General features: G+C 32.6%; 1 protein-coding gene across 1 annotated transcript; it reads right to left on the bottom strand.

The window, feature by feature from the left end:
• Positions 1 to 10,450: 10,450 nt before the first annotated feature.
• On the bottom strand, positions 10,451 to 11,676 carry LOC102667205 (uncharacterized). Its single transcript, XM_006588133.3, has 4 exons — positions 11,591 to 11,676; positions 11,045 to 11,232; positions 10,878 to 10,970; positions 10,451 to 10,545 (listed from the first exon to the last, which is right to left on the bottom strand). The coding sequence occupies exons 1-4, from the start codon at positions 11,626 to 11,628 to the stop codon at positions 10,451 to 10,453; spliced, it is 414 nt and encodes a 137-aa protein (XP_006588196.1). The 5' UTR covers positions 11,629 to 11,676.
• Positions 11,677 to 15,327: the final 3,651 nt, after the last annotated feature.

Here is a 15,327-nt window from a genome sequence, read left to right as displayed (position 1 = left end):
GGTTTTGTTCGCAGCTTAAAGGAACACCCACATTTTCTAGTACTAGTTATCGTTCCCACTAAATCTTTCTTGTATATTCTATATTTTTCACTACTCTCACAACCAATTAAAGCAAATGAGGTCATTCCGCTCTTTCGAGTTGATGTGTCTAACCTCATTATTACAACCACAAAACAATATCACACACAACAGTACGAACCCATTGCAATACGGCCTCACGAGCAACAAACACCTACAAAAGGGATAATACATGTTTATTCTTTTTAGGACATTCATTTACTTACTTTAACCAAATACAAAATCATATAAATATATGAGAAGTATTGAAGACATCAGAACAATCAATATTCTTGAACGCAGTTGATTACTCTCCATTGTCTTTATTCATATTAATTTCTTCGAATATAATGTCCTCAGATATCCACTCATCTTAACAAAAAATTAAAAAAAATTCAATGACAAACTAACCACAACTAATAAAATTCCATACATATAACCTATATGGATTGACATATAATAATTCATACCTCCCTTTATATATAATAATAATTTCTCTAAATAAAATATATGAATTATTATTATTTTTAAATAATTCTAATTATTTATATAAATCTATTTATTTAAAAAAATTTCAATGTCCAAAAATATTTTAAAATCTTTGACAAAAACTTAATCCAAGGTGTGAACTTTGTAATTTGTATGACTTCCCCATATTGTTGGACTTGATTTCCGGGTCAGGTGGTCCTAGAAATTTGGGCAATGGGATCATTTGGGAACAATTTTTTTTTTTCATGTAAGACTTAAGAGTGAATGAGAATGATAAAATTCAACTCTTAAATTTAATATAGTGATTTTGATCCTCCTAATAGATTAATAACAAATAATTTTGATTATTTGAGTTATTAAGTTAATTATATATTAATTAAAATTATTAATTATTAAAAAATAATAAAATTATTAATAATCCTAATTTTTCTTAATATTTTACTCCTCTACTTTTCCGCAAATACATTCTCCACCACCTCCGCTATGATAATGGGGCCTCAACTATCGCTACCTCCACAACCCACTATAAGAATATAAGAAAAATTAAATTTTTGTTTCATAAGTCAAACTTAATTTAATATCTTAATCTATTTTTTAAAATTAAAATACATAATTTAATTTTATCTTAAATTTTATTTTATTTTATTTCTTTATTTATGTTTGTTATAAATTCTCCTGAAGAAATTTATTTCAAACAAATTAAACAAAAAACTTAAACGTGAACTAAACATTTGGAGTATAATAGTACTACATTTGCAGCCCTTCACTTAATTTCCTATGGTGCAACTGATCGAGGCATTATTTAAAGCAACTTAATTCGTTAAACATTCCTTTCAAAAGATAAAAAAACAAACTTAAACGTGAATTGAACAAGTGGTTGTCCCCTAGCCTATTGTAATACGTTCGCAGCCCTTCATTTTTGCATGGCAAATTGACAGCCAATATATAAATATCATTTTATGACCATTCCATGCCTAACTACTTGCTAAGCAACTAGCACAAGCTCCACAAAAGAAAGGGGACAAACCAATTAGTGTCACTTGCCACATCTATTGGCTCCTTACTTCATTATTGTTAGTTTTTATTTTTATTTTTTATAACAAATTTAGCATCATGTTTACGAAGATTATGTAAGTGTATTTTAATGGTGCAACTGATTCAGGCAATATTTTTTGGTACTTCATAATTGTTTATTTTTATAGCGTAACTAAATTAAAATGTACTTTTGTGATTTTTTTTATTCAGACAATATTTTTTTCTCTTATAAATATTTTAATGTTTTTCTTTTTTACTTTAGTAGTGTAACTAAATAAAAATAATAATTTAATTTCATACAATATTCTACACTTTATACATTTATTTAACTTAATAACTTATTGTATTTCCATTTTAAATAATAAAAAAGTAAAATACATCTAATAATTTCATTACCAAAAAACATCTAAAAGCGTGGCAGATTTAATATCTATGCCCGTTTACATTTAAATTAAATTTAAGTGTCTAACTGCATGAGACAAATGCCAAATTTTTTTATTGAAAAATATGTATCATAGAATTTTATAATAACTCATGTATTTTATTCCGTATTTATGTGCATGAGAATTTTTCAAATAAAAAAGAGTGCATGCATGTGACAACTAATTCACTGAGAACGGAAAAGATCAAAGGAAATTTTGTTACATAAGCAAATGAGTTATTATATCAACGTACATTTACTTTTTATTTTATTTTTTTTATAAAGAAAAATTGGGGATGAGAGTATGACTTTAGAATTTATGATTCGGAGGAAATAAAGAGGAAAAAAAGTGTAAAACTAATAAGTGGATTTACTCAAACGAGCAAATTAGTTTACTTGTGTACAAATGTGACTTATAAAACCAATCCTAGTAATATTAATAATCTATATCTATAATAACCTCCTGCAAGTTGAAAGGTAGGTGTACACAACACTTCAATTCCAATTTGGGATGACAATGCAATTAGTCAATCTAAGTGAAATACAATAAAATATGTCAGAAATAACTTTGACCATCACATCTTTTTTTTTTTTTTTTTTCTCTTTAGTTGTTGGATAACACATTTATCAAATATTTTTCAATTTTAAAACTCTGAGATCTCAAATAACTTTGGACATTACATCCTTTTCTCTCTTATGATCGTGATGAAATGTGTAGGGTAAATGAGTAACGTACCAACGGGTTGTGACTCCTTTCCACAAGATAGAGGGAGAATATAGCAATTTGTGCAACACTCTCACCTTTTCTTCTTTATCATTAATGTCTTGGCATTCCTAGTGGTGTGCCCTATTGTTCCTCGATGCATTCATAGGTCAATAGAGGTGTGGTTTACAATGTTGAACTGGAACCCAAATATATTTATATCCAAACGTAGAGCAAGTAGTGTAGGTGACGACATATGGGTCTTCTTTCATGGTGCCCTAAACCCATATGGATCCACCCAGTTGACCTACAACCCACCTAATTTGAGACTCACTCAAAGCAAGATCTCACATGGTCCAAATTGGTGAAATAATAATCATTAGCTAGTTTGAGTTAGATGATTTTTTTTGTTAAACTTGTCGAAAATTGTCTAATATCCCAACCCTAATGGTCCATTAGATGGAGGAAATTGAAAAGAAACAAAAATAAAAAGGCAAGAAACCACAAATGATGATATTTTTTCCATTAAAATCAATGTTGTTTGAGGCAGTTTAACATCGGTTTTCCTAAAATCGATGTTATTTGAAGCATTTTAACATTACTTTTTTTATCAAACCGATGTTGACAATTATATATTTGAAATGTTAAGTACATTTTGACTCCCTTGCTTTCTCAATTCGTTCCACTAAAAAACTCACCCTTGCATCGTCATTGCCACTTCAACTGTCGTATCCATCGTCGTCGCTACTTGAGTTGTCGTGTTTATTGTTGTTATCATCGCTTGAGCTGAGAGCATTGTTTTGCGTACTCCCTTGCACTACCACTTTTTTCTCCTTCTTCACGTGTTTGTTCTCCTTGCCTCTTCACGTCTTTTGCAAAACCAAGCTTGAGAGCATTATCATGTTTTTGTTTAGGGGTTTGAGATTTGGAGAGTTGGGGTTTTTGTTTTATTCGTGTTTTTGTTTTTGTGTTTAGGGGTTTAACAACATTATCATTTTGGTGAGATTGGGAGGGTTTGGGTTTGTGACATTCCTGAATTGGCTTTGTGGAGTAAAGGCCACCCGAGCTTCTATTTTCCACTTTCAAGTTTCATCTTTAGTTGCATTTTTCTTATTATTATTCTTAGTTTTTTCAATATTATTTTTAGGAAGATAGCTTATCCTCTTTCCTTTGTGTGTTCTTTCTCTTTTCCATATTATGATCTTATTTAAAAGAAATTACAAGAGTAATGATAGTCACTACTACAAAATAGGCATTTTACGACGCATATTCTAAGACGGTTCTTCGCGGCCGTCTTAGAATGTGACGCGATGACAAACTTGTAATTAAGTAGCGAAAATTTACTTTCTATGACGTACATACTAAGACGGTCGTTAATAACCGTCTTAGAATGTGCGTGGTTGGCTTTTTCGTAATTCTTGGCAAAATAACAACGACAGGTTTTAATGAAAATCGCATTCGTTGCATTTAGTCGTAATTAGGTTTAAACCTAATTTGCACACTAGCCCGTAGCTATTGAACTCATCTTTCTACTGATCAGCTTTGTACCTCTTAGTTCTCGGCGTGAAAATACCTCACGGTGCTCCGGCATGAAAATACCTCACCTTTGTTCTAACTATATACCTCGTGTTTGTAGTTCTCGGCCTCATCTACTCACCTTTGTAGCTCGTAGCCCCTGGCGTGAGTTCGTAGCTTGTCTACTGACGCACATTGTCTTCGAGAGTGTCTGATTAGGCTGTGGTGCTGCGGTCGTGTCATTTTAGCTGGTAAGTACCTATGGTTGTAGTTGTTATCATTTTTTCGTTTCCCACTCACACTTCAACTGTTAGGGTTCTTACAAGTAGTAGATTCGATTTACATAGTGATTTTGTCATGCCCTTTTTTAGGCTTTTAAATAAATTGGTCGAAATGTTGTTCAATTGAAGATATTAATTTTTTGTAATTAGGGTTTGTATGTCATTCTATTTTCGTTATATAGACATTCTGCCATATGCATGTGTGTGTTAATTTTATTTATGAAAACAATGTTGAATGTTGTGTAAATGGAAAGTTTGGGTTGCTCAGGAATCAAGCAAGTTTGTACAACTTGAAGCCTTTTGATTTGCTTCTTCACAGTAGCCTGCCAATGGAAAACAATGTTGCATGATGCAGAAAAGAGAGAAAGAGTCTGGTACTTGAAGCCTTTTGATTTTCTTCTTCACAGTAGCCTTTCTATTTTAATGAAGTTTTTTTTCTTCTTCTTTTTATGAAAAGCTTTTGGAGCTTGACTTGTATAGTTGGCTTTGGCTCAATTTAGTTTATTATCATCCATAAGCTTTCTTTGGTGTACTGCTCTATTCTTCTTTTTGGTGTTGATTGATTTCCAGGAGAATAATTATGGGTTGTCATAAAATAGCCAGCTTTGCGTGATTGATATGTCTGATTTTGGTTAGGTACTGTAGATTGTTGAGTGTGATGTTTGTGAATGTTCTGTTCTTTAGTTTCTGTTGGTTTCTGAGAAAGCTTTGGGAAATGTGGAATCAATGGAAAAAAGAAGCATGTCTCTTGGTTTTTAATGATTATTAACTTACAAAGGACCATTTCTGTTTGTCACTGCATTTTAGTATTGCTTTTATTTTTTCATGGGTTATATATTTTTTTATTCTGATTTTTCGTTCATCAAAATTCTTTTTGTGGGATCTTATGATTTTCCATTTTCCTTTCTGAGTGTTTATGGTATTTTTGGTTAGAAGGAAAGAAAATCAGGAGTAAAGAAAACAGATAATATTGTATTTCCTTTCCTTTTATTTAGATGGAGAGAAAATAATAGAGAAATAAAAAAGAGAAGGTTTATTTCTAAAAAAAATTGTTTTATTTTTCTTTTCTATCCCTTGTTTTTCAATTCATATTTCAAACTTTTCTCTGCTTTTCTTATTTTCCTTCTATCATACCAAAAAGAATGTGAATTAGAAAAATTTAAGGAAAAATTTTCATTTTTTATGTTCCAATTCTAATAATTCATTTTCCTTGTGGGCTGATTTATTTGATTGTTCATGGTTCTCCATCAATCATCTTGTTTGGGTTGCCTTCCAATAATTAGATGTGTATGCTTTTCTTTGATGTGTCTTCTTAATGGGGTAACCTCACTTTCTTTTTGGCTAGCAGAAGTTTGTTCCACCCATTATTTATGCTTATTATATAAGCATAAATGTTTATCTAGTTAACTGTACTAGTTTATGCACCAAGCTAATTGAGTTGTATTTGTATTATATACTACTTAGTTGTTATAAATTCATTTATACTTTTCTAACTAGGCTGTACTAAAGCCATTTTCTTTCAACAAAAGCATGTTCTGCATTTAAGCTTTTGTGAGAGATCCTCAACAACTCTTTTAGCATTTTCAAGCTCCACCAGGACTTGAGCTTTGGTAGTTTCTGCATTCTTTAGTTGTTCCTTTAATTTTTTCAGATCTTTATGAGCTAAGTTAACTTGACTCTCCTTTTCCCAAACACTGTATAAAATAACAAACCATAGAAACAATTTTCACTTATGTGGTAAATGAGAGCATGTCATTCATGAATATGATACATGTTACTAAGGAGATGTCATTGTTCACTGAATGAAACCATGATACTAGATTGTGTTGAAGAAATTGTCAAATTTTGAAGTCCTAATTATAATATAAAAGATTTTGAACTAATAAGAATATAAGTGTCCAATTTTTCTTCACATTTCACCCAGCTGAAACATTTTCCATCAGAACGTGGTGGAAGCAAAAATTTAGATTCATAGTAACCTCTACACCAATTCTAGGACTGAGTTTGACACTAAAACTATTGCTCCATTATAATTTTTGTCTTTTTGATATGCAACTTTAGAATTCAGATACAGTTTTAACAATTACGGTATAAAAACATAGTTACCTCACCAAAATAAGATCTGGCCTTCTTAATGGGAGCATTGGGAGGTGTTTCAGGACAGACTTTGATAAGTCAATAAGTTAGTTGTCTTAGAAACAAATAGAATATAATTTATTTTTTCTTTTCCTAGTTTTTGTTTATATTTCTAAATCTTGATGTTACATGATATTATTAATTCTACTTTCTCAATCTTAATGTTTCACTGAAAATGGTTTTTCTTTCTTTCTGTTTTTATTATTTTAAATTTCAAATTTGCATCTTAGCTTCCCCTTCGTTAATTGGATTTTGGGAGAGTTGTCCTAAGCTTGTATGACTACCATGGTATCAAAATTGAACTCTAAGTTCACCAGAAACACTCTCATCAGGAATGTGATGAAGCTGGAATGCAAAGTTCACCACTAATGCTTCATCTGGACTGCAGTTCAGCATTGATGTGGTGACAATGGAAGTCCTTGATGCCACTGCTCGAAGTTTGAGTCAAGTTCAGCATTTATAATTTCATTGATGTCTTAAAAGGTAACCTGTGGATGTGCAGCTGGAGTTGCTGCAGCATTTAGAGAGCTCCAGTTTGTGGTGTATTGTTTGCTTTGGAAGAGGTTACATCTTAATTGGTATGGATTTTTATTTCTTGATCAAAGATTCTGTTTGCTTAGAAGCATGTGCAGTAAAGATAGTGGTGTCTGTACTTAAATTTTGTTGCTTGTGCTCTTGAAGGTGGAGGAGTCAAGTCATGTGGCGGCTGTTGTGGTCTGAGCAACAATGGGGTGGTGTAAGAGTGGAAAATATGGACACTTTGGGTCCGGTGGATTCATAATTTGGGATGTATCAGAGTTAAGCTCTAAGCTATTAACATTTTCACTGTCAGATGAATATTGAGATATTTATTTTCTTCTTTCCTTTTCTTGACTGATTTTATTTTTAGTGGTCAAGAGGATTATTCCTTTGCGGAGTTATTTCCAATGGCTATTATTGGGGTTATTGGAGGCCTACTAGGTAGGAACTTTTGCCCTTATTTTGTACTTAAATTGTACCAAGAATTTTACTTGTTCATTTCTTAATATAGTATCAATACTTTGCAGGCTCTTTATTCAACCAGCACTACTAAAAAAAAGGTCTTCTACATCGGTTCTAATGGGCTTTCTACATCGGTTATGACGCGTGGTGGTAACCCAGTGTCGTTGAATACCAACATCGGTTAAAGGACCGCCTTTGAATGGGGATTGTTCTACATCGGTTCTAAGGATGAAACCGATGTAGAATGGGTAGGAATGGGTGCGATTTCTACATCGGTCTTCAGTCAACCGATGTAGAATGGGTAGGAATGAAAGATTTCTACATCGGTTATCAGTCAACCGATGTAGAATTGAAAAGATTTTTACCTCGTTTATCAGTCAATAGATGTAGAATGAGAAAATTTTCTACATCGTTTATCGTTGAACCGATGTAGAATAAGCGCACACACACAAATTGCAAAGAAATCACTTGAGACTGCATACCAAATCGTTTTTATCATAATAGCCATATTAGCATATTCAACACTATATATCATCTAATAAAGAAACTTGTAAGTTGTAATCACAGGCTTAATACATGATGGAAATATCACCACTTAAATTTGGCAACTAAACCAGTCAAAATTTCATATAAAAGTCAAATTTTCATATCAAAGTACAGTATTAAAGTAATGTATAGTTAATTAATAGGTACCTTTTGATAACTCTGTAGCCTTGGCTTCCCAAAACCAATACAAATGCACGATGCTTGTCTACAACATCACACAACACGTTCCTAGCATCACCTTGGACCACTTCCACTATTTTAAACCAAAATTTTAAAACAACAAATTGAAAAGAGTCCATGCCTTCACTATAGTAGTTACTAATGGACCCCGTCCTTCGTCAAGTCTTGCTTCCATCACATATGCTTCAGCAGGCCCATGAATTCGTGTTTTAAGATCCATCATATCAGCCTGAAGTAGTAAAGCTTCTTCTAGGTTATCTAGTCCAATTTTTTCTAGATACATCCCAGACTTTAATAATTCCATCAAAGCCTCTACACTAAAGCCATTATTGAACAACGTGAGCATAGTCTGTCTCTACACTAAAGCCAAGGTGGAAACCCCATTAATTAATCAATCCACACTTACTATTTTTATCTTTCTCGAAGTCTAAATAAATGTGCTTAAGTAACTTACTAGCTAGTATGTATAAATTATGAGTAATAATCATTTGTTTGGTTATTATAATATCCTACAAATTTAATGCTACCATGGTACTACTATAGTATACTAGTATATAAAAAATCATATAAACTAAAATTTTTTAAACAAGTAATTAATTTCGAATTTGAATCTCTTAACTGAAGTTGAGAATTGATTTTTGATTTGAGAATCCAATGATGACTAATTTTCTGGATCTAAATATATGTAAAAAAATATTTTAAAACTAAAATATAAGTACATTTTAATGTGAACATGGGTAGGGAGGGGATTAAGAAGCATATGGGTACTCACCGATTCTTTTTTCTAATTGTAAAAAATATGATTAAGTCCATGCTAGGCCTAAATACTACTAACTAGTTGGACCTACACGGACTACTGGACCCATTTTATTTTATCCAGGATGTACAATGTTATCAGTTTTCTCCTATTATTTATTATTATTTTTCTCAATAAAATAAATGCAAGTTATTGATTAGTTAATATATTAATATATATTATAAAAAATGAAGATTTTTTCTTTAAAAATATTCCTCTAATTTTAATTGAAATATATATTTTTATTATTAAAAAATTAAATTGTAGACTCTAAAAACTTATCATTCTTTTTTTATTGCAACAATAAACATACATTTCCAAATTCTAAGTAAGACAATACAAAAAACAGCTTTTACCTAACATCTTATTTACCTTCCTACTTTTTTATCTATCAATTTCAATAGTGAGTACAACAACATTATTGTGTTTAATAATAAGTGGAAAATTAAACAATTAATAGGGGGCCTATCAATAGAATTTAGCTACTGAAAATTAAATACTACTATACTATATACTATATAATAAATGGACTTACCCAATCATGACACGAAAGCAAAAAATGGTCTGCACCTTTGCTTCTATATGTTGTTGTAACTTTCACTCTCTGTTTCATTCACCCTATCCACTCTTTACAATTTGAAAACAATACTATTTTTCTAATTTTTAAGAAAAAGAGAAGACCAAAAATTATACATTGAAACCAATAAAAAAAAGTTGTACAAAATAAGAATCATATTGAGAGAAACATAGCAAAGACAAGTATTAATTAGACCCGTTTACAAGAAAATGAAAAAGTTTAAGAGAGGCTTACATGATTAATCCGATTGATGTAGTTGCTCCAATCAACAGACCATTCTAATTTATAACAGTGAATCATGTAAGATAAATGACTATAAGCAATTATTTATGGCTGAGGACATACAGTTCATTTTGTAACAGTCAATCATTGAGATAAATATGACTAAAGTATTAACTAAAACTGTAGCATCATTTTCACAAAACATATAGAGGAAACCTCACAAACCAAGCCGAGTGCAAAAAATCTATTTAATCATAAGCTGTGATTAAGAGAATACATTGTCTGCAATATCCATGATACTAATCCAACATTTGCATAAAATCAAAATGCAAGAGAAAACTAAGAATGAGTATTTTATAGTATACCAATATAAAATCATTAAATCTTGATCAATATTTTATATGAACATCAAGACCCCCCCCCCCCCCCAATAAAAAACTTCAGGCAGCAAAACAACATTATCAGGCCTGGAAACTAATCAAAAGGGGGGCATAAGTAATAAGAAAATGAATTACTTTTTCTTATCAATGTCTGGAATGTCGTCAGAAGTGACAAATAAAGGTATGTACTCCTCTAGATGACCAAATTCTTCAATGACAATGGAAGCTGAAAATATTGTTTGAATCAGGAAATTAGTAAAGGTTCATTGCAACATCCCAGAAGGAGCACAATAACATTATCAGAATATGGAAACAAGTACAAATAAGATTGTTATGGCATCAACTAATGCTTTCTTGATTGACAATCATAAAGATACAAGCCTATGTAAATACCAGATAAAAATAATCACAAATTTTTTACTTTCCAAATTAATCATGTACCAGTACTTTGCCAAAGTCATTAAGATTTAACAATCACTTCAACCAGTACAGTGACATGCATCTTGGAATATGCATAATAGGGCATTAAATGAACAAGAGATCATAAAAAATCCCTACCGGTTCTTATATAGCATTCATGACTTTGGAATAAAACAAATTTTTTTGAAAGCCAGTCCAGCACCTTGGGCAGTAATGTCACAAAATGCTGACCTGCACATTAAAAAACTATATTTATCACAAGGGAAACCGATGAACTGTCAACAAATGTGTCCAAGTGGGTAAACCTGAAGATCGAACAGCTAGTGAAAGAGCTCGGCAAGCTGCTACGGATAAATTCCCATTCTCCATATGCTCAGAGCCAAAAAATTTCTCCAAGATGGGCCAGAAAACCCTTAGCAGTGAAAGTATTGAGTCATCTGCAGCAGGTTCAGTTGCCATGGATATGGGAAGATAACTGAATACAGTTCCCATTCTGAATTTAAAGGAATATAAATGAGAGAAGGAAATGACCACAACAAACTTATACTGTTGAATACAAAAAGACTTAATACTAGTGAAGAAGGAACAAGTAACAAATTGCGAGGAAAAAACTAAAGAAACACAATCCTGCAACTAACAACCTATTCTGTGTGCAAAATGTAGAGCAAACATAAGCAAGTCTAATAGAGAAATAATTTTGAATATACAAATTCCACATTGGAAACTTGCTAGCAAGTCTAAATCAGTTTTATTAAGAAAAAAAGATGTAATGACCAAGAAGAAAACCTGACAACAACCTGTCATCTGGTAAAATGAATTTAATAAGAAAACTAGACTATTCACCAGCATACCTGTGCAACCCTCTAGAGGAAGCATTCAAAACTTGCATATAAGAAGCAGGGTTCTGTTAAAGAGAAAGGCTAATATCTGGATCAACCTGAAAAAAAAAATAGGATGAGATCCAACAATTCAAAGAGCACATTACACAGAAAACGCTCTCAAACAAATGCATCCAGAAATTTATAATGGAAAAGGAAGTTATAGCAGATAATAAACAATATCCACGGAGAGGCAATTCTAACATTTGGCCAAGGAAATGCCATCACAGATCGAGAAAAAAAAACAACACAGATCAAACAGATCAGGCCTAACGAGGTCAATTTTAGAAGATAAATAAGAAAAACAGTGAGGGGAATCGAAATAGGTTAAGGAAGGAAGATGACCGGAGAGATGAGAGGAGCCTTTGAGCTTCTTGGCGAGGCCGGCAGTGGCAGAGTCGTTGGGAGCCTCCTTGACGAGGTAGACGTAGGCGAAGCCACCTTCCCCGAGCTGGCGCATGATGCCAAAGCGGTTCTCGTTGATCCAAACATCACCTCCGCCATTCGGAGTCGTAAAGTGTGTTCAACCTGGACTCCGAGGTGACGCGTGAGGAGTGGAGCATCTTGGAGGCGAGGTTGCGGCATAGGGTGCGCGTCATGGAGCTGCAGGGCCCACGATGTGGCGCCGTAGGGGGTGGAGTTGATGTTGTGTTGGTTGGTGCTGACGATTTTTCCGATTGTTGGTATAGATCTGAGAAGAAAGCAGCGTAAATGATGGATTAAGGGGAGTGTGATTTGTTTCTAGGGATTTTGAAATTGTGAGGAGTGAAGGAGCCCATTCAAAGAATTCCAGGCGACGAAGCGAGTGCCCCTGCCCAACAAGAGAGAGAAAGTGAAAAGGTTACACTGCCCAATGAAAGAATGAGAGCGCGAGAAAAAGTGTAAATGTTTAAAGACGGTTTTTTGACAAAACCGCCTTTGTACACAACTCAATTACTACGATTTGTGAAAACCGCCTTTATTGTGATGCGTTTAATTACGATACTGCCATTATGTTATTTTCAAAGACGGTCGTAGCCGACCGTAGTTATTAGCGCGTCGTAATAAACAATTATTTTAGTAGTGCAGCTTACTCTTTATTCAACTCAGGTATATGTTTTAGTTAACGTTATTAAGATGGTTTTAAACTTTTTATATAAATATAGTAATTAAGGCAATTAGAATAAGTATATTTTCTAATTTGAAATAATTAAAGTATAGGGACATTTTATAATTACAATAAGTATATTTTTTAATTAAAATAAGTATGTTTTAATTAAGGTAATTAAGATTATTTTAAATTTTTTATTATAATAAAATTATAGGGACATTTTATGCAATTGAGCAAGAAAATTTTAGAGAAACTTTTATATTTTTAATTCATAGAATTATTTAAATATAATAATTGAGGTAATTTGAATAATTATATATTCTAATTTGAAATAATTAAATTAATTATTATCCACACATATATATGTCTTAATTTTGATAATTAAGATTAATTTAAAATAAAAAAAATTAATTATATAAAAGAATGTTGTCTGACATTATAATATATATATATATATATATATATATATATATATATATATAATAAATATTTTTGTGTATTTAAATTACCAGAAAATATATAGGGTTTCATAATTTAATGGGAGGTATATCAAAATTTATTTTAAATATATTTAGTTTATTTGAAATTTTTAATTGATTATTTAGGTTAATTGTGATACACTCTTAATCTAAAGCCTTTTATTAACCAATTCGAAATCATATCGAATGTATTTTAGTGAAAATAAAAATAAAAAAAATGTAATATTATTATTACTATTCAGAAATGACAAATATATGATATCATTTATGATAAATATGAAAATATTGTAATATGTGATTAAATAATATAAAAAAATTATATCACAATACATTCTAATTAAATTTCTAAAATAATTATTACAAAGTTTTATGATAGGATAGGATAATATATATATATCAATGATTAACACAAGGAATAACAATTTATATCTCATAAGCAAGTGTATAATTAAAAATATTTATTTGATATAAAAAAGTTTAACACCTGTAACCAAAAAAAAAAATTGTTAATTATTTGATTTTATTCTAATGTTTTAAAATGGGCTTATACTAATGCAAATAGGTTAACTGGGCCAGGTTGGGTTGCAACTTAAAGTCTAAAAAACCCTCGGGATTTGCTAGGGGCACCCAGCAGAATTGCTGGTGCACCCAACAAATTTTCAAAATCACAAAAATGCCCTTCAGCGTTTTTGGCAAACTTCTTTCGTTGACACTCGCGGAAGAAATCTTCCGCGCGACTCCACGGAAGAAGAACTGCGGAAGAACCTTCTTCCGTGGAATTACGCGGAAGAACTTCTTCTGCGAGAGTCAACGGAAGAAGGTTCTTCCGTGGAATTCCACGGAAGAAGGTTCTTCCGTGGGTTAATTAGTTAAATTATTTTGTTAATTTTAAGATTATTTTGTATTAGTTAAATGATTTTTTCCTCTCAGAAGTTGACCAATGATCGATTCTTCTACGCACCGCATGATATGTGTCGATCACATTTTTCCTCAAATTTTTTACAGTAAAATAAATTTTTTGGACTCCTCGTTCTTCACAGTTACACACACTCCAGTCACACACTTCTTTCTCTCTCTATTCTCTAACTCTGACCATGCAATTGGCGTTGGTCTCATTGCATTCTCTATAGAAATGACGAATAAGGCCAAAGGAAAAGGCAAGGAGGTCGCCGAAAAAGGTTCTGCCGGCAAGCGCAAGGGCGCCTTCGACGATGACAAGACTGGTGGCGACCGAAAGAGAAACAAGCGAGGTGTCCTTCAGTTTTTTCTGACGATGAATTAAATGCCGTGCCAAGAAGGATGGACATGCCAGATAAGGGCTAGAGTAGCAGGCCACGTGTCGTCCCTAAAGAGGAAATGTTGGCCCAAAACTAATTTTTTTGAGTTTTGGGCCTTCCGTTGCAGGCCCTGTTCGAATGAACCCGCGTCTCCTATTATTTTTTTTGAATTCATTGACGTGCAAACATGAGATAGGCCACCTTTGGAGAGGCTCACGACTTTCCCAGATAATTTTAAAAAAACCCCGAACAGGGGTACTTAGCCAAGTTTACATGGCCCGAAATTGACTTTTTTGAGTTTTGGGCCTTCCGTTGCAGGCCTTGTTCGAATGAACCAGTGTCTCCTGTTATTTTTTTTGGATTCGTTGACGTGCAAACATGAGACATGCCAACTTTGGAGAGTCTCACAGCTTTCCCAGATAATTTAAAAAAAACCCCAAACAGGGGTACTTAGGCAAGTTTACATGGCCCGAAACCAACTTTTTTGAGTTTTGGGCCTTCCTTCTGCTGACTCTTCCACGCAAGGTTTGATGAAATAAACAGTTCTGTGAACTGGGTTTGACGTTACACAATAGTTAATGACGTCAGACGACAATGACTGATGTGACTCGATAGTGAACGACGTGACAGGAGGTTGCTTTAGTTTTACGCTTCACAATGTAAAATAGTCACGAGTTTGGTAAAAGGGAAGCCATGTGTCTGGCTGGGCCATCTATATAAATGACAGATAGGGATGTCCATGGTACTCAACAACAACTGGTATTCAGAGTTTGTCAAATTAATTTTCGATAAACAATGACATTCTTAGGAGAGACTTCGTTCCAGACGATCGTGAACTCGAGTTGACATTCATTTTTCCAAATG

Source organism: Glycine max, chromosome 9 (assembly GCF_000004515.6).
Source record: "Glycine max cultivar Williams 82 chromosome 9, Glycine_max_v4.0, whole genome shotgun sequence".
Taxonomy (NCBI): Eukaryota; Viridiplantae; Streptophyta; class Magnoliopsida; order Fabales; family Fabaceae; genus Glycine; species Glycine max.
Note: the sequence above shows the minus strand (reverse complement) of the source record. Positions and strands in the feature narration are given on the sequence as shown.